The sequence below is a fragment of the Montipora capricornis genome, chromosome 9 (genome assembly GCF_036669925.1).
Source record: "Montipora capricornis isolate CH-2021 chromosome 9, ASM3666992v2, whole genome shotgun sequence".
Lineage (NCBI taxonomy): Eukaryota > Metazoa > Cnidaria > Anthozoa > Scleractinia > Acroporidae > Montipora > Montipora capricornis.
Genome location: NC_090891.1, coordinates 45,706,203 through 45,733,841, shown reverse-complemented (window position 1 = coordinate 45,733,841; position 27,639 = coordinate 45,706,203). Strand labels below are relative to the sequence as shown.

Genomic DNA, 27,639 nt, shown 5'->3' with positions numbered 1-27,639 from the left:
TATGATCAATCTCATCCCCAGAGTCTGCTTTTCTTTTGGTCAGCACCAAGAACAGGGACTCTGGCCACTTTCAAGGCAGGAAGTCTGCAAATCACGAACTTCCGGCTTGTCTACACATGTTCAGAAATTTGAAACAGTGGTTGTGAACGGTTACAAAAATGGACCTCCACTACGACTGCGCATAAATCGGAAGTGGCCGCCAGAGTCTGCGTTCTTGGTGCTGACCAAAAGAAAAGTGGACTCTGGGGACGAGATTGCACTGTGATATTGTAATGAAGGCGATAATAAAACCCTTTTCCTAAGACCAGTGAATTCCTGCAATGACCAGTCAATTAATTCATGCATTAACTGAGTCAAATATTCACCCTCTCCTTTGTTACTAATTAACTGCAGGTATACTGATTAAACTTTCATTATATGAAAAAAAGCTGTCATAAAAATTACAAAAACCACTTGAAGGAGTAGCAATCAGGAGTAGGAATGGCACAGTGACCAGTGAGATCACTCCCCTCCCACCAATGTGGCCCGAGTTAAATTCCCAGCCTTGGCATCACATGTGAGTTGAGGTTGTTGGTTCTCTTCTCTTCTCCGAGAAGTTTTTCTTCCGGTACTGTCATTTCTCATTCTCCTCAAAAACCAAAATGTGATTTGATATAAGCTGATTCAATTTGTACAGTGTTCCCAATTATTGACCCAGCGCTAAATACAGTTGGTACTCAAATGAAGTTCATTATTCTTCGATGAAATGATATATAAAATGGATCATATATGAACTGCGGATATGAAATTGATATGAATTGGTATGAATTCCGGCTTCTTTACGCAATTGCAAAAATTGCTTTCATAACTGCGAGGATCATAGCTTCACTTGATTTCATTATTCTTAAACTCGTTAAAAATTAGAAATGGATGATGTATTGATCGTTATTCTCAAATCAAGAGATGAAGCAAGAATATTCTATAAACACAAGATAGAAAAAATAGGAAAGGAAAAGGAAAGGAAAGCAAAAGAACTTTATTTAAATGTGTCTAAGTTGTTCTAGCGCTGGAGCACTTTTAATAGTTCATTAAGAGTGTCAGTTAAAGGTGTACAAATCACTCCTTTTGGGATACTGATTAAATCACTGTAAATCTAAAGACTTTTCACACAGCACTGATTTCCTCATCTAATAGAAAAAATATCACACAACAAGGCACAATACTGACAACATCAAGCACACAATACAATAATTATAATAATGACAGTGATACTTCTTATTAAACTTAGAAACCAAGCATGTTGCTGGTCAGTTTTTCCTGAAAAATTTAAAATTTTAATATTATTGTCTGCTTTTCATTGTGCTACCATCAACATAATCTGGTAAAATACACTACAATACAAAAAAGAAACTGGTTTAACAAAGCGTAAATGAAGGGAGCAAAGCCTCAAATTATATTAGGTCCCCGCTACAGAGACATCACTCATCTCAAAAGCAATTATCACGGCTTTCAAATTAATTAATCAGCACTATGCGAAAACTAAAGAAATGGAATCACAGTACCACTGACTGAACAATAAACAATTATTTTATTTTCGACCGCATTAAAGATCTAGAGCTTTCTGGTTAGTTTTGACAGATAACAGACATTTTAAAAATACTAACGATGAAGTGATCGTGAAACAGTTTTTGATTAATGCAATGGTATCATAACCACATAGCTGAGAACATGCGAAAAAACCACAGGTTAAGCTCAGAGGAAAAAATTTGGCTGGCTAAAATATTTGGAAAACGCGGGTTCGTTTTACAACTAATCGTGACATAAAACACGATAGTAATTAAGTTCACCTAAAACAATTTAATAAAGAGACGAGGTATTTAGAGACATGAAAACCGTGCTCGGCTCTCTCCATCGATAATACATTGCTCAAAGAAGAAAAATGCGATCTGCGAGGTATTGCTGCGGTTAGAGGAAATAGGCGTTATACAAAACGAATTCCCACCACCCGTGTTTTTAATTATATTGGCATGAACTTCGACGAGGTAGACTTGAGCTCAAGTATCTTGACAAAGTGTTCGTCACGACATGTGATGTACAATTAATCGATAATGGATGTCAAAATATTTATTTTCCGACTCGAAAATTTTCTATTAATTTCCTAATTTTGTGAACCAGTCAGCCATGGTCTGTGAATCATGATTGGGACAAACGCGAATATATTATATTTGTCTGATCGAAGATTTTTATGACTGTACGTCGACCTCTCGCTGACTTAAAGCTTTATGGTGTAAATCAAATGATCTCTGACAATGAATACATTCTATATCCTTTACTCCTTTAATACCTCACAGAAAACCATATAAACCTTACCAAGTAATTTAATCACAGGTTTCAAAGGAAAAGCATAACTTTCATTCAGTATAAACCTCGCGAGTTACAAAACTACACCTGAGCTTGACAACTGATTGAAATGGCGCTCGCTTGCAGTTGAATATCACTCTTTTCTGAAATACGATTCCATGCATTGTTCGGAAAGGATCTGTGCTTACCTTGTGGAAATTCTCCCCACCAAAGCCGGTCGTCTACAGGAAATATGAAGACAGCTAATACAACGACACCTCTTTTTCTATGATTATATCAACGCCTGTAAACAAGAAGTTAGTGAACCGAACAGCGCAACGCCAGGTTACCAAGCTGGGCGAGTGGTCTGTTTGTTACCGCAGGGAAAATAAGGCCTTACTATAGAGTGTTTTCACTCACGTGATCTGTAAACTGTGTTTTTCCACCAAAACAAAAGAAAAGATTTGCATGATAATAGGCTCAATTCCCGGAAGATTAGTTGGGGACACCAACGTGGCCGCGGTTCCTTTGTTCAGGGACACCAACATGGCCGCCGTGACGTCACGTGAAAACACTATTGTTATTGCGGATTATTGCGGATACGTTATCTCTAGATACTCGGATTTCTTATCGGTAGTGCTTACTAATGCAGGGATATTTTTGCCTGGTTTAAAATTATGCAGAGGAAGAAGAACTTAGCAAATCCTCTTGCCATCCGAAAAGAAATTGGGGGTAACCCTGCATTTTTCAGAGATAATTAATTAAGGTAATTCCCTTGAAATTGTTCTACTATCAAACTTTTTTGGAAACTTGGCATAATTAACATTTATGATATGAACGTTAAAAAAATTCAATAAAATAATTGGCTCACCTTGATTGTTTACGCGTCAGCAGGCTCTTAAAATGGGGTATTTTTACTGGTTGCGCGTTAAAAATTCGAATTAAGTCTTCGATATTTGAAAGATACAAAATTTTATTTTGAAAATAAAGCTTCTTTTATTCACATAAGCAGTATTGCTTCATTTACACCGTTTTTGATTGCCTGGTTGTGGGAATAGTGCACTCTTTGGGAAAGTTCCGTGGTTAGCGTGAAGTCCTCGCCTTGTCAAAATACACCTAGTACGGAACTGTTTTCCAAATAAATTCATGTTCTACGATCAAACTTTTTTTCTTCTTCAAATATGTTCTTTATTAGATTGTTCTTTGCAAATTCCTGTAAAAAAAACCGGGGGTCACCGCGCTCGTTTGAGAGAAAAGGAGCATTTATTTCGCTATCGGGCCTAGTTTGAGGGAAATCTCGTACGTTTTGTACGCGCACGTGCTCATGAGCGCGCGCTAATGACGCGAAAACGTGCTCAGTAGGGATGCGCAATGCAATACCAAGGAATTACCTTAAGCTTTAATTTGGAAAGGAACGCCCTACATTGTATTTTATTTTAAAGCTTTTTACTAATATTGTTGATTAATTCTCTTTGAAAAATGCGTGCTTACCCCCAATTTTCTTTCTGGATTTTAATAACACTTGCTGAGATCTGCTTTTGCCGCATATTTATAGAACCTTCACAAAAATACCTTTGAATTAGTAGGCACCGTCCTTAAATCATCAAAACGTACCTTGCGTCGCAAGCCAGTTATTAGCCATCAAAGACTAACCATCACAATCTGGCACAGTACACAAAATCAATTGCACCAACTGCAATTTTGTATACTACTGTCAAACTAACGATCACTGAAAACAAGGATTGTGGAACACAGAAGGGTTGTTTCTATGTCCTGCCATATCCACGAAAAAAAAAAACCATGAATTGAATTTTGAAAGAATCAGAATTGTTGGACACGAGGAGAGCTTTCACGGCGACTCTTTTTGGAAGCCTGGATGTCAATAAAGGATCCGCAATCTTGAAATCCGGAAGGCACGAGCGTAAGTCTCGAGCAATGTTTTCTTGAAACTTCACGTGGAATTTTCCTCAGCGCGCGTTCGACGTGCCGCTCTTTGAATGACGCCTTAGTATTAAGGCTGCATTCATTATCCATGGTAGATTTGGGGGGGGGGGGGAGGGGGTGTAATTCGGGGGGATCTATCTTAAAATTTTGTGCGGTAAAACTGGGAGATCTCAGTTTTTTTAGAGAGGGGAGTGTATTCAATTTTAATAGTAGTAATCCATGGACCCCTGGGAGTGAGACTAATCAGATTTTACTCTGTATAATGCCAGACGGCGATGTAACTCGTCAAGTGGGGGCGTTCTAGGGCGTTTGAGGTGTCAATGCCAACAGAAAACTGAAGATACAATCTTAAGCACATCGCGATCAACAATACTGTTTATAAGTTAAAATCTTCCTGCATGTCCTCTCCTTTGTCATCTCCACGTGATTCGATATCAGATGATTCTACAAATGTTGCACCAGGAGTTCCAAGTCGGCTGAGAGAACACTCAACATGCTCAAGTGCCTCACCGCTAAAGACACTTCCTCTTTGAGAAAAGTCAGGGCGTTTAAATGAAACCATGGCTTTAGAGTATACAAAAGAAATTATGCAGCAACTTGTTCATCCGCCCATAGTTTAAAGAGCACTACAGCAGCCTTTTCTGGTCCAAGCAGATTATTCAATATTTCTGTGTATCTACTTTTAAAGCCTGCATTGTAATTGTTTCTCAGATTTCCTTTTATTTTCCTTTTCCATCCCTTCCTGATAGCACTTCTTTCAACAGTTGAAGGCCCTCAATGCTTTTGACCCGGAAAGGCATAGATGGGAGTGTTGTCGATCATTCTGTGGTTTAGCTCTGAGCTTTGCGAAGATTGTTTCAAGTTCTTGCATAAATCCAATCAAATGGCTGAACTCCTTTTCACATCCTTTCTTGATCCCGGACGCATTCACATCATCCTGTACCCGCCTCTTTGTTAACAATGTGTCTAGAGATTCGGCCTCATTGACTAAGCCCTACTTTTGATAACAAGGATAAGCATACTTTCAGTTTCCACGCTTAAGGTTGCATGTACTTGTGTTTGTTTGTACAAGATTTATTGTTGGGAAGAGGGGGTTGCATTAAAATTGAACTAGTTCTGGGGGGGGGGGGGGGAGGGTGCTAATTTTTTGCGAGAAACATGGAAAGATCTAAAATAGAAGTCTTTGAAAGTTTCACCTGCCCCGCTCTCTTCCATACATAATGAACGCAGGCTTACGTTAATATTTCAACTGATGAAGATGACGTCTTAAACGAAACATCAAAAATAGTCAGTGTCAAACCATTAGTGTACACTGAGTAAATTCTTGGGTGGCAAAGACGCTTATTTGAAAAGCATTATTGCAGTCAGAGATTATCTGGCATCAGTCAGGTTCAAATTTTCAGAGATAGTTCAGTATGCAATGCACTTTCAATATTCAGTAAGTCTTGGCTGACTGATTGGCAAAACATGTCAACAAAGATTCCCTTATTCACCTGGGAAGCCTAAGGAATCAATATCATAACAAGGAAAGGTAGTTTCTTCAGCTACGAGGCTGGTATCAATGGAGGCCGACGGTGCACCCTTATAGATCCTTATACACGCGTACGGATCAGAGGAAAGTCGAAAGAGACGTTGAAGTCACCGAGAATCGATCTGGGGAACTTTTACCCTTTCTGACCTTTTGCTCTGAAAACCGCGCACTAACTACACTGTAACTGAGCTACGCCTCGGATTTTGAAGTTAAGTTTGGGAGTTTCGGATCTGGAAAGCTTTAAATTGTATCCCTGTAAGCTCAGATTTTTCATTTTCTTTTCTCCCGAAACAGTGTTGATAAATTATTTGCTGATTGAGTCCGGGATTCCAACTAGGGCAATAGAGGAGCCGGTCATCTAATTAACCGCTCTGAAATCTTTCCCAACTTATCGAGTAAGTTGATTTTAAATTGCTGATAAAACAAAAACTGCGAGGGCGTATAAAACAGACCACGTCCTCTCATTACAATGTAATCAAACCTCAAAGCCGACCGCAACCGTCACCGTGACAACCGTCTCCATAACAGTGACTTCCATAGCGTTTTTACATCAGAATACAACAAGAAAAGTCCAAGCAATCTTTAAATTAGATGAAATACAAATAATAATGGAAACTTTTCACAGCAATAGCAATTGAACGCCAAATAGAACATCATTTAATAGTGCCAAAATTAGGCATTAGCCGACGTTTTTCTTAATCACTGTCACTGATTCTAGCGACAAGGGTTAACTCATCAAAGCCAATTAATTGTCACGCTTGCTTGGAGTCAAAATTTTGTGCGCATAATTTACCTTCATTAAACCGAAACACCTTGACGATGTTGATTGACTAAATGTTGTCATGAACTGGCATTTGCTTGGCCGACTGCGTGCTTCCTTTATTTAACAGTGCTTTCCTTATCGCATTAATATCATCTGTCATTGGGTGGATTGACGTTTACTTAGAAGAATGTTGTGTGAATATTAGCAACGTAGTTTTGCCATCACTACAATAGAGAAGCAAAAAACTCTGGGTAAGTATTACTCTGCCTTTTTCTCTTCTAAGTGTAAACACGACTGGAAGACTTAGTCTTAAAGAATATTTAATATGTTGCGAAACACAAAAACACCATTAGCTTACATTTAAATAGTTACAGCCGATCTTCCACACTTGCCGGACTCACTTCACTGCCGAGTAAGGTTGGAGGTTAGCGCCCAACTAAGTTCTATCTAAATAATTTCCCACATTAATCATCGAGAGTTGGGCGTATAATAATCGTTTAGTTATCTTTTAATCAAACTCCAGTTCGCAGGAAATTATCTCGACAAGGCAAAACTATGGAAAACACAAGGTCTCGGGCAATCCACTACTTAAATTATGAAATATTTATAAGTTGCAAAGACAGCATGACCGAAGCACTGCATTTTTTTTTGTTGTTGCTCCGTGAGCCTGTCATAAAATCGATACTCATGAGCTTAGTTTCAGGTACAATGAATGTGATATAGCGGAACCAGCATAAAATTTATGGGCCATCCCGAATTGTGAATATCGAAATCTTTCACACATATAGCCTCTTTCAATGCCCAGTGATCATGAATATCCGAGATGCAGCTAAATGGCCTAGAAATTTGTGGCATTTTGCCTTTCAAATTCAATGGCCTTTTTTCGGTAGTAAAATGTCAAGAATTTGAAGAAGAATCACCATAAGAGAATAAAACAACTGAAAATTACCAAAGAAGTGTTAGGATGACATCGTAGGCTTTCCACTGCTTTTCTCGAAAGATAGTTAATTAACTAATGGCAGCTGTACTGGAAAATATGAAGACAGTTATAATTTTGTGTGCAAGAAGAAGCCTGGTCCGTTAGACGACAGTGCGTGTAGTAACGCTGACCGACAGCTAGGAACCGAATTTAGTGAAAACGGAATGCTAAAAATTGTATCATCAAACAATGACAAATACGTATTGCATGGCTTGATGAGTTTAGTCTTGCGAGCAAGGACAAAGGACTGTCACGTTGTGACATGGTGAAATGACATTTTGGCAAACCGAGCGAAGTCCTATCCAGACGCAAGCGGTTCGCGTCAAGTCTGTAAATAGGAATGTGTTAGTTCATGACGGTCTTTTGGTGCTTCCAGCGATTGAAATTGCCGTGACGTCATCGTGAATGTCCAGCACGGAATAGAACGCGAGAGATCTCGAGTGGCGAAGCCTTCCCTCGCTCCGCAACAACAGAAGCTCCAAATTTTTGGTGGCGCTCACCCTATTCTTGCGCGGCCGGAACTGAATGAATTCGCCGCGAAGGCTATGTTAAGGATAGATTTGACATAAATAAGCAAGATTACGTCAACCTCGTTCCCAGGGTCTCTCTTCTCTGCCTCCCAATGTCGTTGAGGAGTCAACCACATTAGGAGGTAAAGAAGAGAGACCCTGGGAACGAGGTTGACATTACGAGTGGCGGGAAGAAAGTCATGTGTAAAGAAGGACTTAGTCTGAGTTGTTTGATCGATCGTCGGATCGCTTCGAGGGTCAAGTTGAGGATTGAGTTTTAGATTTAAACCGTGCTTACGGCCTGAAACCGTCGAGTGAAGTGGTAATTCGTATGGAAAATTGTAAAGAGATCATTCACCAGGAAATGAATTAAATATACCAAAAATATTCATTACAGGCTACTATGCACCTCAATTTTGAACAAATGGGTCCACTTGATAAACCAGTCCGTTGGTTCTAATTATAGTTAGTAGAAGGAGACTACTAACTATGATCTAATCTCACCAGGCTGCCAGCATCACTGTCGACACACTCTGGCATTTTCAGCGAAGTATATATTTCAACTCTCTAACGATTTTCTAATCATTTCATTAACAGACTGAAATCATGGGCGCTATTGTGTCAAGAAAAAAAAGAACGCCCATCGTAACCAGCCAACCAATTTTAGCCCCTGGCAGTCAAGCTAATGCGCATGCTGCAACCACCCAGTCCCCATCAGGTAACCAATCTGTCACAAGACAACATCGGGTTCGTTCCCATGAGAGTGAAGAAGAAAGTGACAACAGTGACGAAGAACCTAGAAGCAAAGAAGAAGAAGAAGAAGAAGAAGAAGAAGAAGAAGAAGAAGAAGAAGAAGAAGAAGAAGAAGAAGAAGAAGAAGAAGAAGCAGAAGAAGCAGATAGGTCTGAGCATAATTCAAGGCTGTCAACTTCTCCTAGTTCGGAGTCCAAGAAAAGTTCAAACTCGTCTGAAGACGTTGACACAAACCCTGTGTGTGATGAGGCGTCGTCCGATGAAGAGTTCATTAAGACTTGGAAGAAAGCCTTACTGGAAGATCTGGACATAACCATCTCAGACAACGTTAAAATTGTTCGAATTTTTACAAGTTCAACATTCACTGGTAAGCGTGTGAAGGGATTCTAGTCAAGTCTAGTCCTTGAAATAACTTAAAAACTTTTATTTCGCTTGTTGAAAGCAGTAGTTTCTGACTGATGTCCCCAACTTCGTTCACAGCGTCATTTGCCCTGGGAACGAGGTTGAGATGTTCCCTCGTAGAATACCCCCGTCTCTGCATTCTGTAAATCGCAAATAATGGCTGTAGCCAAAGAAATTTTGCACTGGCAAACAAAGAATAGCTACAGTAGGTAGGTGTTGAGCATCAAGAGACTAATGTGGACAAAAATTCAAGTCAGTCCTTTTCTCATAAAAAAAAAACCTTTCTTGAAAATATGTATTTTTTGGATGGCCACTTGAGAATACTCCATGCGGGAGTCTATCCGATGACCTTCTGATTACCAGTCCGAATGCTTTATATACACTGAGCTATAGAAGACTCGTGGTAGTAGTAAAAATCCTAATAGTATAAGCGGGACAATTGCCCTCTGAAGCTAGTCAAGTGGTATAGTCCCCAAGAGTCTTCTACAGCCCAATGGTGGAATATCTGGACTAGTCGGAAGGTTGTATGTTCGGCTCCTGCCGAGGACCATTCAATTTTTTTCCGAGTATGCCCGAGTCATGGCAAAAATACATCCATTCATTTCATTCACCGGGGTAAAAATCCTACATTTCCTTGGCGGAGTACAAGAGTCTTTGTTGTTGAGTTTAAACCACTTGTCAGGTTGTTTGTCTTTGTCTTTTTATAAAGATACCTTCGTGGAACGTAACACGCTGATGCAGCGGGTTTATCCTCGGCTCAAGTCCTATTGCCAGGAGAGAGGCTATGACTTTCAAGTGGTGGACATGAGATGGGGAGTCCGGGACGAGTCCACCGATGATCACATGACCACTGAGCTATGCATGAGAGAGCTACGCGCATGTCAGGAGCTTTCAACTGGACCAAACTTCATAGTAAGTCAATAAAAGCAAGGTGACACACGCTAACACCAACCCGGTGTGGCCAACACATCACGCATGCACACAACCATTTCACCCAGCCAATTAGCAGACGTGGTCAATTAGCAGCTGTCCATGTCTTCTAATTGACCGGGTGAAATGGTTGTGCGCATGCGTGATGTGTTGGCCACACCGGGTTGGCGTTAGCATGTGTCACCTTGCCTTTATTGTTGTTAAGATTTAAACCCCGCAATTCAATCCGGCCTTTAATTCTAGACTTCGACATGATTTGCTTTATTAGTAATAAGGCCCTGAAATGCTTTTGTTGTACAATCTTAAGGAGGTTCTGTATCGCTCGCAGAACGTATGAGAAAAAATAAATTTCTCTTTTTTCTATATTTCCAGACATTTTTAGGACAAAAATATGGCTACCGTCCCTTCCCAGCTAAGATCCCCATCACTGAGTTTGAGAGTCTTCTTGGAGCAATTGAGAATGTACACGATAGACAACTGCTGCAAAAATGGTTTCGGAAAGACGACAACGCAGTTCCCGCTCAATATCTGCTCCAGCCAATCACATCACAGCTACCTCACTATCGGGACTCTGAGAATGAAGAAGCTCGTAAAAAAGCGTCCGCTGATTGGTGGGCGGCTTTTGAAACAATGCAAGTTGCTTTGAGAACAGCCGCTGATAAGGTTCTCGACGAAAAGGAGCGGCACAAGTATCACATGTCAGGTAATAGAAACAGCTATTACAACAGCACTCGTGATTGGCTGAGAAAACAATGGAGACGAAAAAAAAAAAAAAAACAAACACAACCAACAAGCCTTAACACAATAAAGATTCCTTCTGATATCTTTTCAACTTCAGAGGCCTTTGTCTCCGAGGCCTTACCCATGTTTCCCAACGAAACGCTACTTGGGGTAATTAGGGAGTCTTATAGACGAAGACTGCAACGCTAACGTATCGACACTTGAAAATAAACGTTTGAGAAATGGTGACCATTTTGTGATTATGTCATCCTGTTCGCGTTATACATTGGTGGCAAAGTACGCTACAAATGGATTTCAACGTTGTTGAAATAAGTATAAAGAACGAAATATCATGACCGAGTTCTTTTTCTGCGCACACGGTGTCGTCAATCGCCCAAACATGTATGGTAATTTTTAAGTTACTGTTTTTGCAGAGGACGGGGATGAAATTCATGTGTGCCGCACTTGCAACGCTCTTTTTCCACTCATTATCTTACTTTTTCCGGTGGTGTAGCGATTGTCTCTGTTGACAAACCTTTCGATGGTCTAGGTAAAAAAAGTAGCACTGATCTTTCAATGATTGATTGGTATTCCCGTTACACACATAAAAAAAAAATGCTTTTACGTTTTATTTTTGCAGTAACTGAAGACGAAATCCGTCGCGGAATCATTACAGTTTCATCGCCCGAAAATCACTGCTTTTGGTTTAAGAGGGTCATCACTAATCTCATGGAAAATGCCGATGATCGTAACGCTGGAAAGTTTGTGGACAAGAATTACGGAGCAGCAAGTTTATCATTTGACGAGCCTGCACAGAAGTTGTTGACAAGTTTTAAAGAGAAAGAGCTTTCCACAGCGTTACCTGCGACAAGTGTGATCCAATACGATGTCAAATGGACTAGCGAGGGCATCAGTCCGCATACATCTAGAGAGCATTTTGAATATCTTGAAAAGCTATGTGCCGATGTGTACAGCGTCTTGACAAATATGATCCAGAAGGCAATCGAGGCAAAACAACCCGGTGACAACAAAGATGCTGTAGCTGAGGAGGTGCTACAACACGCTCTGTTCTGTCAGAGAAAAGGGTTGACTTGTCAAGGGCGAGACGAATTTCTTTCTGAAATCAGGCAATCGTTGCTTGCAAGTGAAAGCCAGCAACATGTGGTCATACTGCATGGGGAGTCGGGATGTGGGAAAACTTCTATCATGGCGAAGATAGCTGTGGAAATAACAAAATGGCTTGAATCTGAGTCAGCCATTGTGGTGTTAAGGTTTCTTGGTACATCCCCACAATCATCCAGTATTAGGTTGTTGTTGAGGAGCATCTGTCATCAGTTGTATAGGATAACTGATCAAGACATTGAGGATATTCCCGAGGTGAGTCTCGTTGGCATATTTTTAGGAGAAAGAAAATCACGAAATTTGAGTCAAGTGAAGGATCACGGAAAACTCAATCCCACGCGTTCTTAAAAGAACGGTGGAAAGTTCAATTAGCTTACTGTAGTACTTCATAAAGTTCAAATGGGATGCAAGTTGGTTTTCAATAAGCATGCATTAAAGAGATTTAGCTAGCATTGTGTTTACAGTAACCTGCAAGTATCAAGATGATCTTTTTGTTTGCCAAAAATTTATTAATTTTTTTGCATTTTAGCTCATTTAATGTCTGTTATCTGCAGACATGGTGAAACTTCTCAAAACACAGAGACAAGTTAGACCAACCGTATTATGCTTTTATGAAAAACAACAGCCTGTCGTTTTCTGTTTCACGTAAACTTCGCGATCATTGTTTCAACACTGAGTTACATGATCATGTGAACAAATGAATGTATAAGCGCTTCAGCAAAGATGTTGTGCAATCCAACTTGAAGTCAGATAACCTATTATTGTTTCAAAGTTCCTGTCACCCATGCATCCTCATGCTTCCTCTGATCATTTGTATTATTATACATTGGTGTCGCTATCTCAATTTTGATTGGCTACAAGCCCGCAGCTAATTTTCCGTTACGTCATATCTAAGGACAATAGTTGCTATGTGTGTAGAAGGGACGTCAAACCCGTTGGGGAAGGACTGGAACTCAAGACAGGGTCGATTTTTGAAGGGATGAAAGGTTTTTATTAAAAAAAACTTTCTCCAGCATAGCAACAAAGTTTCAAGCAGACGTCATCTTCATTTGGTTAGTGTTTTGTATAATATCTCTCCATTGTTGTCATGCTCATCTTCTGGAGTGTGGTTTTTTTGAAATTTAATCGCTGGCAGTTTCCTAGCAGGTCAAAAACATGCATTCATTTTGAACTTAAGTTCGTAGGGTAATAAAAACATTTGAAAAAACCAGCTCCATTAACGGTTCGTCCTCGAGTTTTCCAAATTTTCAGCCACTACTAACTACCTTTTCCAGAGCTTTCCCACCCTTCTGGCCATTTCTCTTTAACGTTTCATGATGATTCGGAAATAAATGTGCCATTCTTTTGCTGGCCTGGAATTTTTTCGCCGGCGTTTTTGTCACTATGGTATCATCAGCCAAAAATGATTAAAAAATATTTATGAAAGTCAAGTAGACTAGTGCACGACTGATAAAACAACGTGAGTATCAGTCGTGCACTAGTCTACTTGACTTAAATATCTTTTAATCATTTTTGGCTGATCACGATCTTCTCTGAACCAACACTGTGCAAGATTTATCGTCCACGGTTTATGCAAAGGTTTTAAAACCTCAACTTCACTAATGCTGGAAGTAATGCGTGACATATTACAGTTGCGTTACCTGCGCAGTAACGTTGCGCACAAACAATTAGCGCGGACGTCCTTAAGAGCGGGCGAAAAGTTGTAAGCTTAAAAAGATACAATCATGTGTGATCGGTTTTTTTTATGCACGCTCTTGTCTTTACAAGTGCTCAGGAATGTGCGTAATAAAACAATTATTCAATTCGGTTTTAGCGTGATATCGAGCATTATCAAGGCCTCGGTTTGTATTATCCGCCTTAGCCTTCGGGTTCGTCAGATTACAGAAACCTCGGAGTGGATAATTTTCGCTACCATGCTAAACCTCATCCAATGATTGTTAATTCGCATTATGATAATGTTCAGATAGCTTATGTTAAGTTAATAGATGGTTATTGACTTTTCTCAATTTCACGAAGGATCTAACGGAATTATTGGAGTTCTTCCCAAAGTGCCTGGCCTCTACATCTCGACCTGTGGTGTTGATCCTTGATTCTTTAGACCAGTTTCCAGCAGGAGGCAGTGGAAGGCGGCTGGAGTGGTTGCCAAGGAAGCTACCAAAAAACGTTTTCTTGGTCTTGTCTACCCTACCTGGCCAAGAATATGAATGCTTCACTCGTTTAAAGGTAATGAATATGCTTTAAGATGTACTTTCCAAGCACAACTGGAAATTCTGCAATAGTTAATTCCTAATGCAAAAAGGGTAATTTGTTCCTTTTGTCTAAAGGGGTGTTTTTTCAAGGCAAATAATTCTCCTACTTTGGGCTAAAAGGACACCCGAGGTTGATTAGAAAACGAAAATTCTTTTTTTTAATGGAAGAGAAAAGATATGATCCATAGTCCAAAGTCCAAGGCAAAAGACATTTTTTCGTGCGAACAGCTACAAAATGAAGAAAGAAAACAATTGTTTCAGAGAAACAATAGGGTCACCACACTCATTTTCGTACGCTATTTCATGTACATTGCGTAACCATGCTTGTCTTTATGATTTTCCTGTTTTGCAGGCAATTTTTCCAGAATCGTGTTTCAAGGAAGTTCCAAAGTTTCAAGTAAATCAAGCCGACCTCATCCTGGAGAGCTGGTTGTCAACCTGTCAGCGTTCTTTAACTCCATTCCAAAAGGAAGTGGTTTTGAAAGCATTTCAAGGATGTCCGTTGCCTTTATATTTGAAACTGTCATTCGACGAAGCTTGCCGCTGGAAGTCCTTTACCTCTTTGAACGAAACTAATCTAGCTACCACTGTAACCAACGTCATTACTGCATTTTTAGGACAGGTGGAGCGTCGACATGGAAAGTTGCTAGTCACTGAAGCCCTAGCTTACCTTACTGCATCCAAGAATGGCTTGACAGAACCCGAACTGGAGGATGTATTATCACTTGATGATGATGTGCTAAATGACGTATATCAGTATTGGACACCTCCGGTCCGACGACTGCCACCATTGCTCTGGATTCGTATTCGATCTGATATTGGAGATTATTTAATAGAACGGGGAGCAGATGATGCTCGTGTGGTGTATTGGTACCATCGCCAGTTCATCGAAGTAGCGACCGATCGTTACCTCGAAATCAACAAAGAGGATATCCACTCCAAGCTCGCTGACTTTTTTTCGGGAAAGTGGTCGAATGGTGCAGCAAAGCCGTACGTTGACAAAGACGGACAGACGGTATTTAAAGACCGTTTCGTTGCAGGACAGCCCTTGATGTTTCAGAGAGAGAAGAGCGAGAAGGTGATTTTCAACTTGCGAAAGCTTAACGAGTTTCCACATCATCTTATGCATTCAGGAGACCTTACGAGGCTTAAAGAAGAGGCACTGTGTAACTTTGAATTCCTCTTGACAAAATTAAAAGCAACGTCAGTCGAATCAATCCTTGATGACCTTGACTCCGCCCTCCTTTTGTATCCAGATGATGAGGACTTCATCAGTCTGCAGCAAGCTGTGCAGTTGTCCTCTTCTACACTAAAAGCTGATCCTAATCAGCTTGCTTCACAACTCCTTGGAAGGCTAATCCGAGACGGGGATGTAGACAAGTTTGACAGCATCACGAAGCTCCTCCAACAGGCGTACTCCTCTTCAGTGCCATGCCTTCTACCAAGCGATAAATGTTTGACAAGTCCTGGGGGATCGTTGGTCTCTTTGATTAAGGCACCTACAGATTCCTCCTCACAATGCTGTGGTTTTAGTTGTGATGGAAAAACTGCTTATATTGCTACGTCATCCTCTACCCATCATTTGCAAGTCTTGGTTATTAACTTGCAAAACGGAAAAACGCTCCAAAGAATAAGCATTCCAGAGTCCGAAGGTGTGGGCTTTGTGTGGAGTATCCAAGGAGGTCATCTCACGCCAGATCTTCTGCTTTTAGCAGGATCCCCCGACATATGTCTCTTAAACACATCAACGGGTCAGATTACTCACAGATTCTCAGCCCTCTCTCGGGAGAGCCAGTATAGTCCCATGCCGCCTGTCTGTCTCGTGGACAACGATGCTCGAATTGTTGCAATAACTGACGTAGACCTGAAGGTGTGGACAGTTCATGATAATCGATTAGTGCATCAGATTGATGTCGGCAAGATTAACACAGATGAAGAGTACGGCACACTAGGATCATCAGGATTTTTGGTTGCTTATTGTGTGCATCTTTCAAAAAGTTTCAAAGTCTTTAACTCGAGATCGGGCGAGAAGCTGCGCGAAGTCAGTGCATTCAAAAAAGGTGAAGCGTGCTACATATCGGAAATAAAAGTGACCTCTAAAGAACAAGTGGTCGTCACCTCTACGGAGAGAAACAATCTTCGTTTGTATGATTTACACTCAGGAGATTTAATCAGAGAAGTGTCTCAGTTTAGAATCAATTCAGGCCTGCTACGCCTTCAAGTAACAGATGACGGTATGAAAGCTATTGGAATTTCTGACTACGAGATAATTATTACAGACCTTGAGAATGGAACAGTGTGCAAAACCTTGAAGAGTAAATCATTTGGAACGCTAGTAATTCATCAGAAATTCTACACAAGGGACGGAAGATTTGGAATTTCTCTTGCTCATGATGAAGTGATTCGCATATACGACCTGGTGGAAGCTCTCAAGGAGAGGCGAACAGACGTGACATCCAAGGATCACAAGGCTGTTTCTTCAGTGGACTCCATCACTTACTTGACTCGCGGATCAGATGACAGACATGTTATTGCGACAGCACAAGCCAATAATTCAAACGAGATAATTATCTGGGACACTATGACAAGCACAAAGGTGCGTTCGCTTAAATTGCCGATGGAAAGCCTTCCTCCCAGCACGATTAGAATGTATGGAACTGACTTTGCTGTTGGTTACATCCACGATCAGAACTTTCTTCACTTCCAAGTTTACAACTTAAAAACTGGAAAGATTGAAAGATCTCTTCAGGGAAAGGCATCCAAAAGAACAGAGGCTTTTGGTTTCATCGACGAGAACCACGTGATTGCCTTCTCTCGCGGAAGACGAAACCTAAAAGTCTGGAACATCAACGATGGAAAGGTGGTTCAGCAGTACAAGTTTGGACAGAAGTATCGATTCGAAGAAATGCTGGTCAGCAGAAGTGGGAATGCTGTGGTGTGCAGCCAAATCGGCCAGATAGTAGACCATGACGATGAAAGCGTACCTCTCGTCTTCTTAAGTCCAAAAAACGCAGAACAAAGGATCCTAGAGGAAACGCGCACTCATCTTCTTCTCTGGAATGGATGCATCGCAGATGACGGAAGCTATCTTGTTTCTCTGACGAAAGACTACTTTGCACTCCTTTGGGACTTAAGGAGCGGACGCCGAACGCACAGGCTCCAAGTGGATGGTGAAGATCCCACGGTATTCGCCACAGCAATTTCAACAATCAGAAGCGTAGTCCTAACTGGTCGCGGTGATGGAGGCATCAACCTTTGGGATATTTCTAGTGGATGTCTCCAGTACAAGTTCGATTCTCATGATGTTGATTCCTTATCCATTACAAATGACGGCCGAATAGCATTCTCTAATTATCGTTCTATCAATCGGGACATTGTTGCTTGGGATCTCAACACGGGATCAAAGGTTGCTGCATTTACTTCAGATTGGAAACCCGAACGCATGGCAGTATCTGGCAACCACCTAGTTGTCGGGAAGGCCGACAGACCAGAGTTGATGTCGCTACGACCTCATTTTCCTGGACAAACAGAAATCGCTTTGCAAGAAGATTCGCCATTTAAGGACTGCACGATCGAGAGTCTGCTGGAGCCGTGTCAAGAGTTTGCAAGTGGTAAATACGAAGGTGAAGATGAAGATGAAGATGACGACGATGATTCGGACAAGACAGACATTCAAAAGACCGAATTGACAAAAAAAGCACTGTTCGCCAGTCCAAATGTTATACTCGGAGGTGGCAGTTCGGTATTTGCTTCGAAAAATATCTTCATTTCTGGAAACGTTACGATCAATGGGGTTGCAATACAGGACTTGTAATCAAGCCAGCTGTCTCTGTATTAAGTAAGGCTGGTCGAAGCCAGGGTAATATTGGAGGTAAACTTACACTCCGTACACATCACTCAGTTCACACAATGTGGAATTTCCAAATTGGAAAGTTAACTTACCCAAAATGGGCAAGTTGACAGCAGGTGGGGGCCTTTCCACTTGTTTCATGTAAGCGAAGGGGTTTGACTAATCTTGTTTTCCAGTTTCTCTGTACAAAGGAACTGGAGGTCCAGGGTACGAGAAAATTCCATGATCAGAACCAGTTAGAGGTCGTTTTCAGTTTAGTAGTAATGACCGGCCGGAATCGAAGGAATCAAAGCCTCTTCGAATGCTTCGTCATTGACTAAAGAAACAAGGAAACCGATCTTCCGTGAAAATTGTCAAAATTACTTCAAATGCTTCGCCCTTTCCCATTTTAGAATGCTAAACGTGGAAAAACAATAGAAAATTGTAGAAACAGCACCAGTAAATGCTTTATTTTAAATTATGAAATCGCAATGGCGATTGTTTGCTATAATCATGAATCCTCCTTTGTTTTAACTGAATGATGATTATTTGTCAAAGTTCTTACAATAAAAATCAAAATTAGCAAATGCGAGTAGTCGACGTTTCGACGCTGCTAACACCATTTCCGAGACCTCATTTCTCATACGTTTAAATGAATATATATGAAGGAATGCAACCTACTATCAATTTAAATTCCTTTTAACACATCAAAAGTGTTTTGAAAAGTAAGCTAGCAGCTTGCGGGACTACCCTTGGGAGTGATTTGAAGCAATTACATAAGCAGCATATTTTCAATACTTGGTACTTTTTTAAGGTTGTTTGGTTTCGTTTTGTTTTTGTGTATGTGTGTGTTTGCCTCAATTTTGCCAGTAAAATGTAGATTTTATTCTGACCAATGGTCTTTTACACTCAAGACAAATTTCCTTCATATAAAAATTAAGGTCGCATAGGATCCTTTTCTTCCATTGATGGCAACATCAGTGGGTTGACTTGGTTCTGCAACCAGGGTCATAAGGAAACTTAATTAAATAGGGCAAATTAACTCTAACGTGAAGACGACCAACAGTTGCTGAACATGAAACACTAATTTGCACTTTTGCGTTTGTGACTCTTAGGGCGCTTTCCTTTTGTCAGAACTGGACGGCCAAACCCGTCAGTTTTCAAAGAAAATGCAACATTTTGAAGGAACACTTGCTCGATAATCCCTCGTATTGTTCTGGAGAAGTATAGTACATTCTCGAAGTGTGTTATAGTAGAGGCGTTGTTGAGTTATTCCTTCCAAATGGTCGGTCTGGCCTGTCAGTTCTGTCAAATGGAAAGCGCCCTTAGAATGCAAATATATCCAGTAACTGTCCGTACTGGTGTTCGAAGAGTTCATTCCCGTTTTCCCCGAACGTTCTTCAGATGGTTAATAACCATCGACCAGTGGTGGTAACCATGATATTCAGTGGTTGTAACAACTTGAATAGAGCACGTCTAAGATCTGCATTAGCACGACGTAAATTAAGATCTGTAAGATCCTGAGTAATTTTCGTAAGTTCCAAGTCTTTCAACAACTCATCGTCAAGTTCAGTTGCTGATCATATAAGTTATATGAGCCAGATAGACTATGATGATGAAAAGAAATATTTCTGGTTATTAATTCGATCTTGAGATTACTTCAAAATAGGGAACTGTCAAAGTAAGATTGAATTTTCATCTGAATGTCGTGCTGCAAATAAGATTGAAGTTTCTGCACTAGACTTACTTATCTTACCGTGTGGAAGCCTGCGAATTGAAAAAGGAAATTTTCTCAGCTTTAAAAAGACATGGGGCGAAGCTTTTGCCTATCATTGGGCACTCGACCAAGCTCCCGCCGCCCACTAATGAATCAGATCGATTACGGTTTTGGAAATCCGGGTCTGTAAACTTTCGGTTTTCGGTTTTAATCGAAATTAAATTGGGTTTTTCGGTTTTGGGCGAAGTTTGGTGCGGTTTTTCGGTTTCTAATAGACCCCAATGCCCCCCTCCATACGCATAGACACTGTTTTGAACCAAATTACTTTGTTTCATGGTGTCACGCAAGGTGACAACTCGGAAATTCAAAATACTGTATTTTCGAAACGAACAATGTCATTAAACTGGAAACTTGGAAAATGATTTATTTCTAGGTCGTCTTCAACCTCTTCTAGATAAAAATTCAAAACACCTTGCGATTTTGATTTTAGAATTTGATGACGCCACTGTGAAAACTACCTATTGGTACGCCATGCCTTTGGGAGGAAAAAGGAAAAAGGAAAAGGAAAAAGGAAAAAGGAAAAAGGAAAAAGGAAAAAGTTAAATTTACAAGTGCATGAAATTGCCAGCTTTTCACGGTTTAAATGATCCAATGCGGTTTTCAAGAAAAGTAGAAATCAAAATATCAGTCATAGTTTTTAAATGAAGGTTGGAAGGGGATTACCTAGTGAGGAATCTCTCCGCTTAGAAGAGCAGAGAATCAACAAAGTTAACCCGCACAATCTCAATAAACCTTTTTCCAAAATGGCTGCCATTTAGATATTCTTCTGTTTTTATTCAAAAAAGACGTTGATGCCTCGTTCAAGGCAAAATACTCTATTGAATTTTAAGCTTAATAACGAGGCATCGAGGGCTCATTTGAATAAGCCATTTTGAAAAAAAGTGCATGGGACGGGAAACAGTGGTTGGTTGATGTCCTCAGTGAACCCTTCATAGTAATGGTCACATTATAAGAACTCAAGCTTATATGGCTTTAAAGCAGATCAATTTCAAGGTTAATTTTTGATGGGAGGGGATATCAGAGTACCCGGAGAAAAACCTCTTGGAGCGGAGTAGAGAGCTAACAAAATTAAGCCTCAGGTTTCATTTATTGGTGAATGGTGCAAGGAGTCTTCATTATGCTCTTCCTTTCTTGCTCGGAGTTAAGGACGGTGCCTACCATTGTTATTGCGCACATGTTCTGCGCATCTCGAGGTACTCGGATTTTCTATGGGTGTAATCTCAACGCCAGAGCTCTTCTCTTGACTGAGAGAGAGAAGAGCTCTGGGGAACTCTGAAATAAAGTGTCTTCTTATTGGTTTTCGTGAAGAACAATCAGAGGCGTCTCTGATTAGTGCATTCATGTTAGCACGAGGAGTGAGCAGGCGCCGCAAGGTTCAAATAGCCAATTTTTGGCTATGAGAACTCTACGGCGCATGTTCTCCAACACTGAGTTTCCCAGAGCCTTGGGTCTATCCGAGGCTCTGGTGACGAGAATGCTATGGGTGGTGCTTAGTAATACAGGGATATTTTTGCGCGGTTCAAAACTATGCGGAAAAAGGAGAATTTAGCAAGTGCTCTTGGTATCCAAAAAGAAAATTGGGGGTAACCATGTATTTTTCAGAGATAATTAAGGTTCAATTTGGAAAAGAATGCCATACGTTGCTTTGTATTTTCAAGCTTGTTACAAATATTAATATTGTTGATTATTTATCTCCGAAAAATGCGTGGTTATCCCCAATTTTCTTAACATTTGTTAAGATATGCTTTTCCCGCATATTCAGTAAACCGCACAAAAGTACCTTAGAATAGTAGGCACCGTATCATTTGCAACAAGTAAAAATTGCTATTGTTATATTTTGATTTTTATTGTAAACATCATTGCAAAGAACCGTTATTTAATCAAAGCGAAGGCGGATTCAGGTTAATTAATTAAAACGGCCTCCATCGCGAGTAAATTAAAAGAAAGCTGTTCCTGTTGCTATTCCTACGATTTTTCAGTTATTGTTTTTCAATGTTTCCCCGTTTTCTTGGCGGATTCAGTTCAAAACTAGCGAAAACTCTCTTGGGGTTTTTTTGTTCGACTCAAACCGCGTCATTATTGATTTTTCTTCTTCTTCCTTGTGGTACACAACCAATGGGATATTGCAGTGTCACTCCGGTTGCGCAAAAAGGAAGTTTAAATGAAAATGCCTCTATTTCAGTCACCGTACGTCGCTTATAGCCGCAATTGTTTGAGTTCCAATATAAAAATGCAAAACGAGATAGCATTATAAAAAGGTAAAGGTCGAAGCATTTGAAGCAATTGTGACAATTTTCACGGAAGATCATGAGTTGCGTTGTTTCTTTAATCGACGACGAAGCCGTCCAAGATGACCTGATTCTTTCGAGGAAAAGACTGCATGCCAGCTTTTCGTTGTGAAGGATGAATTTTGTACCTGTAAACGGACGACGAGTAAATGTGGCAAGGAATAAATTAGTGAGAGTACTAAAGTTCCAAGTATCCCGCTCATTCTCATTGGATGTGACTAAAATGGATACGCCACAGACAGGTGTGACACTTTATGACAACTACATAACATTGCGTTAGGTTGGCGAGGTGAAGATGCTGTGGGTACATAAAATGTCACCCTCGACGGTAAGTAATACCTAACCATCTTCGAACGAGTGCCAAGGCTTAAATAGTGCATATTACTACTTAACACTACAAACGATTCTACTTGGGTTGCATGGAATGACAGGTTTTTGTCTCCTTGTTTGGCCCTGAAGTTGTAAGTTGTGTTATGAAGTTGTCACACCTGACTGCGGCGTATCCATTTTGGTCATAACCCATTCTCATTGCCGTCAAAATATACAAAATGGTGGCTAAAACGAAAGCAGGGACTGAAATGTTTTTTTACGTACTCGCTGAATATCAAATATTTCGGGCACAGGCTAAACTTGTCAAAGAAAACTTGCTCATCGTCTACACGAGCAATTTTCCCTTTCAAAGAAAACTTGTCAAGAAAAACGGCAGACAGAAATTTGCGTTTCGCCAAAAATAAAAGAAACTTATTTGAATTTGGCTCATACATTGCCTGTTGGTTACAGATACCGAACAACTTTTTTAAAGCATGAATAATAGCCTGATAGCATTTTCACGCTTTCATGACTGCCTTTTGCCGTGTGCTGTTTCACGTCCTCTCAATCCTAAAGTTTCGCTAATAGACCTAATCGGCTAACTCAATGTTGTACCCAATTCAAACCCTTTGGGAATAAAACGTTTTCTTCCAGGTATTTCCATATCATTTACATATGAATGCTACATTATCATGCAAATACAACACACAAAGAATCTTAATCCCGGGAGATTTGAATTGGGTACAACATTGAGTTAGCCGATTAGGTCTATGAACGCATTATTTACGTATGAAACTAGCTTAAGCAAAACCAAAATAATTGAAACTGTCAAAGGTAATAAAATGAAAAAAAATCGACCACTTTAGAGGGATAAGCCACCACACCACACCATCCCATAAAGTAGTGTCAAATGATTCTACTTTTCGGACATTTTGGGTGTCATGAAGTTACATCATTTTGCGTGACAGAGCCCCTTTAATCATGCTCCGTCAACTTTGAATCGTGTAATTTCAATTCACGCTCGTTAGGTAGGCGTTCGGCGTCCGCTCCTTAAGTCCCAAAGGAGTGCAAAGTAGCCTTTCGTCAGAGAAACAAGATAGCTCTCGTCATCTGCGATGCATCCATTCCAGAGAATGTTTCTCGATCATTTCCTTCACGGTGCGCGCTGACCTTACTGTTTGCTATCGTTAGGTGTCCGGAATTAAGCATCCCTCGCCAAAAGTGCAATTAAACTCTTTAGTAGTCATGCTCGGAGATGCGAAACTGCAAACGGAATTTCTTGTATGCTGAAAAACGTAGTCCTTTTAGCTCAACTTGTGTCGAAAAAAGAAATTAAATCTACCGCACATTTTGCAAAAACAGACATAGTTCGAGACGCGCGATAAAAATCGCACTAATTAGAGACAAATTTTACTTATCTCAACGAAAACTTGAATCTTCCTACCTAAATGGAGCATAACTTGGTCACGAAAAGAACAAACGCAATCAGAGTAGTGAATACTGAAGTCTCTCGAACGTATCTATCGGATATACAGAATCGTTAAGTCTAAGTGTCCGGAAATTGGGCTGTCTAGGAAATAGGTCATCGTACTGTATGAGCTGCATGACATCCCACAAATCATTGGTGGGAATCGGCAGATTAGACTCATATTGGTGCTCGTAGTTGCGGCAAATTACATAAATTCCTTCTGCTTGAGGAATTTTAGTGTATAGGAAGCTCACATCACGAGTGGCTAGAATAACATCATTTGGAGTTTGCTTGTTTTAAATAAAATTGATAAAATCGGTGGTGTCTTGTATTATGACTCTTATTTGACGTCAATGGGTTGTAATAATGAGTCCACGAAACTGGAAATGCGTTCTGTAGGGCCGCTACTACCAGAAACAATTGGTTTGCCGACATGTGTTTTCTTGTGGGTTTTAGTCAGCATGTAGAATTCTGGTATGCGCGAATACTTTAGACCGATTGTCAATCATTTGTAAGTAATTTCTATCTATATTACCCGTTCTTAATAGTTTTTTAACTATTGCGTTTACTTTTCGGGCAGTGTCTAGCACAATAGGAGACGTGAGAGGCTTGTAAAAGTTACCGTCCCATAGCTGCTGTAAGCCTTCTTGAATTTTTTGTGCTGTACCCATAATGACTGTTGCTGTTGCTTTGTCATCTTGTTTGAGATTAGTTTCGCTATTGCGCTTAATCGTAACTATTACAAAATTTTCGAATCTGATTGGTTCTGTGCATACCTAGCTATTTGTCGCGTAATTGACACACGATCACGTGGGTGTCCAATTACAGGTATCCAATTTGACCAACTCCAAATTGGAAATCTGTAATTGGACACCTACGTCATTCACGCGTCAATCACATGCATTGTTTGCAAAACAGATTGAATTAATTTTAACTTTTCCACACGAAAAGGTATTCAAAGACGTTTTATCTTCGCATTTTATTGTAGTTACCAGCTCGATATATGAGCAGCTCTTTATATGGTGACCTTTGCATTGTTACGTGACTCGAGCGATTTGCATATTATAAGGATTTGCTGTTTTTTGATGGAAGCAAAGGACTGTCTCACACCCGGAGTGAAAGTAATTCGAGTGTCTGGCCGGGTCGCTAAGCTAACTTTTGATCGTTGGAGTAACGTGAAGTTTGAAGAAAGCCTCTTTCGATGGCTAAATCGGGAAAGTTTTCAGAGATTGCCGACGTTTTATTTGGCCTCTGTGAAGATTCGACGCCAAGCAAAGACCACGGAAGGAAAAATTAACTATCGTCCGTGCTCTACCCGGAATTTCGAGGCGACTGGAGCTGCTGGAGACAATTTACGGCCGTTTTCCTTCGGCGGATCGGATCGACTGCTTCGTGAGAGTACCCAACCCTGGTTAGTATATATAGAGAAGCAAACCGGTTCCTCTAAAACTAACAGGAATGGCCGTAAATCGGCTCAAAGACCACACAGGAGGGAAAAAACACTCAACTAAAGTAAGGTAAGACGATTTTTATTTAAATCGTTACATGTTCATAGGTCACAGAAACAATCGTTATTTTCCCCATACAAATCCTTATAAATATGCAAATCGCTCGAGTCACGTAACAATGCAAAAGGTCATCATTTTAAGAGTTGCTCATATATCGAGCTTGGAGTACCAGTGATCGAGGAAGATAAAAAGAGACTCTGCTCGCAGGGTGGCTTTTCTATCGTTTGCTGAAATGTTGTCCTTTTTAGGGCGGAAAACTGTCGAAGGTAATTCGTGCTTGATCTCTTCGAAGTACTTTTCAAGGGCAACCGACTTTATTTTGAATAGACCTAATCGAATAACTCAATGTTGTACCCAATTCAAATCTCCCGGGACTAAGATTCTTTGTGTATTGTGTTTGCATGATAATGTAGCATTCATATTTAAATGATATGGAACTACCTGGAACAAAACGTTTTCAGTATTCCCAAAGGGTTTGAATTGGGTAGAACATTGAGTTAGCCCGTAGGTCTATTAATAGTTGCCATGTGGATTTGGCATGGAAGTGATGAGCAGATGTTTTTCTTTTGCTTGCCGATCATGTATCTAAAACGCATTGTTCTAGCAATGCTCTAGTAAGGATTGCTAAGAGTAATGAAGAGGATGAAATGGTGTGAATTTAAGACCTCTATAAAGGAGATTTTTGTGAGAACTTTTTCAATGTATTTCTTGTCCTTTGCTCTAGCCGTATAGGTTTGGGCAGTTTAAGGGTTGGTTCGTCTATAGTAGCATTTCTTATGACCCTTGGTAATGTTTTGTTTGGAACGCTTGCAGTCAGAGAAAGACACACCAATGTCACATATTTTGTAGCTCGGATAATTGAGCCTGCATAAAAGCCAGATTACAGTTTTGTTGAACTTTCTTAGGTTCAGCCTTAGTCTTGGATTTAGGCCTAGGCCTGGGTCTGTTTTTGTTGCTGGGTTGGTTTGTGGTTGCCTGGGAACTCTGCTGATCCAGGTACAAGTCTCGTAGTAGCTGCTGCTAGGCGGGAATGGCCTAGTTGTCTGCAACTAGGTTCTTTTCCTGTCATCATCAGCGTTAAGAGGTTGGCTTCAGCTCTGTCACAGATCTGGTCCAGGGAGGTCTGGATGTAAAGTTTGGGTTTGTAATGTAGTCCGTAGGGACACGTGGAGTTCCTCGTGTGTTCTCGTACAACTTGAAGCGACCACTTACGCTTGGCTCGTCTGGTTTCCAGTGTGGCCAGGATGTTCTTTTCGTTGTGCTTTGAGGGAATCTCTTTGACTGGACTGTCATGGTCACGTGGTCGTTTTTGTGACTGTCGACAGTTCGGGAGCTTAGCTCTCTGTCAGGCTGTTAACAATGGACACCACCTCCTGGTCGGAAACTGTCAGTGCCATGGAATTGTTCTGAAAAGAACTGCTTTAAAATGCAAGACCCCCGGTTTCGGAACCAAAAAATTGGATCCATTGTCAGTTGCTTTTAGCTTATTCGAAGATCTCAGAAGGAGAGCTAGTTTCGAGTGCTGAAGTAAGAATCAAGCCTAATCATACAGTGTACTAAACCAGCAGAGCGTTTTGTAATTTGTTAGATAAAAAGGGATGCTGATTGGAAGATATGCATTATCCAGTGGCATAAATGGGTCCCTGAGTATGGATGGTGTGTGTGTTGCGGTCAACCTTACCAAGACGCCATGTGCTGGCTACCTTGCACGTGCCTTCCTTTTTGATTAACAGGGTGGTGACGGTATTGTTCTTTTTTCTGGTAGTTAACACACAGGTAAGTAAAAGAATCGATTTTGTTTTGTTTTTTTAGGCCCTGAGGACCCCCAATAAGTGTCCGTGTCCGCTTACGGGAGGTTAAGTATGTAGTGTTTTAGAGGAGAAATCGCCGGGACAGCGGTTTGGTGTCCGCATTCGGGAGGTGTCCATTTACAAGAGGTGTCCGTTAGTGGAGGTTCGACTGCACGTACTACTTATAAACCTGATTGAACATGATGACCATGGAGAAGACGCTTAAATCGATTAATTGAATCAGACTCTCTAATGTCACGGGGTAAGCTTTTCCAGAGGGTAGCACCACTGTAACTAAAACTATTCTTCATGTAGGTAGTTCTCGGAAAAGGAACAACAAGTTTGTTTACCGAGTCCCTGAGAGAATATTCATTTCGCATTACAAATTTAGACGTCAGATATTCGGGTAACAAGACCGTTTAGAACTTGAAAACTATCAGGGCTTTCTG

General features: G+C 40.5%; 3 protein-coding genes across 3 annotated transcripts in view; 2 read left to right on the top strand and 1 right to left on the bottom strand.

The window, feature by feature from the left end:
- The window catches only part of LOC138015239 (zeta-sarcoglycan-like), an 18,654-nt gene extending 15,974 nt beyond the window's left edge, over nucleotides 1–2,680 (bottom strand). Inside the window, exon 1 of the mRNA XM_068862203.1 lies at nucleotides 2,529–2,680. The gene's annotated coding sequence lies outside the window, so the exon portion shown is untranslated. The remainder of the gene's footprint in view (nucleotides 1–2,528) is intronic.
- A 3,931-nt stretch (nucleotides 2,681–6,611) lies between these two features.
- Nucleotides 6,612–18,634, top strand: LOC138015955 (NACHT and WD repeat domain-containing protein 2-like). The gene is made up of 7 exons (XM_068863102.1): nucleotides 6,612–6,808; nucleotides 8,643–9,165; nucleotides 9,910–10,112; nucleotides 10,503–10,833; nucleotides 11,491–12,227; nucleotides 13,989–14,195; nucleotides 14,574–18,634. The coding sequence occupies exons 2-7, from the start codon at nucleotides 8,652–8,654 to the stop codon at nucleotides 18,033–18,035; spliced, it is 5,454 nt and encodes a 1,817-aa protein (XP_068719203.1). The 5' UTR covers nucleotides 6,612–6,808; nucleotides 8,643–8,651; the 3' UTR covers nucleotides 18,036–18,634.
- Nucleotides 18,635–25,120: 6,486 nt separating this feature from the next.
- Nucleotides 25,121–27,639, top strand: part of LOC138016259 (NACHT domain- and WD repeat-containing protein 1-like) — a 43,377-nt gene continuing 40,858 nt past the window's right edge. Inside the window, exon 1 of the mRNA XM_068863433.1 lies at nucleotides 25,121–25,409. The gene's annotated coding sequence lies outside the window, so the exon portion shown is untranslated. The remainder of the gene's footprint in view (nucleotides 25,410–27,639) is intronic.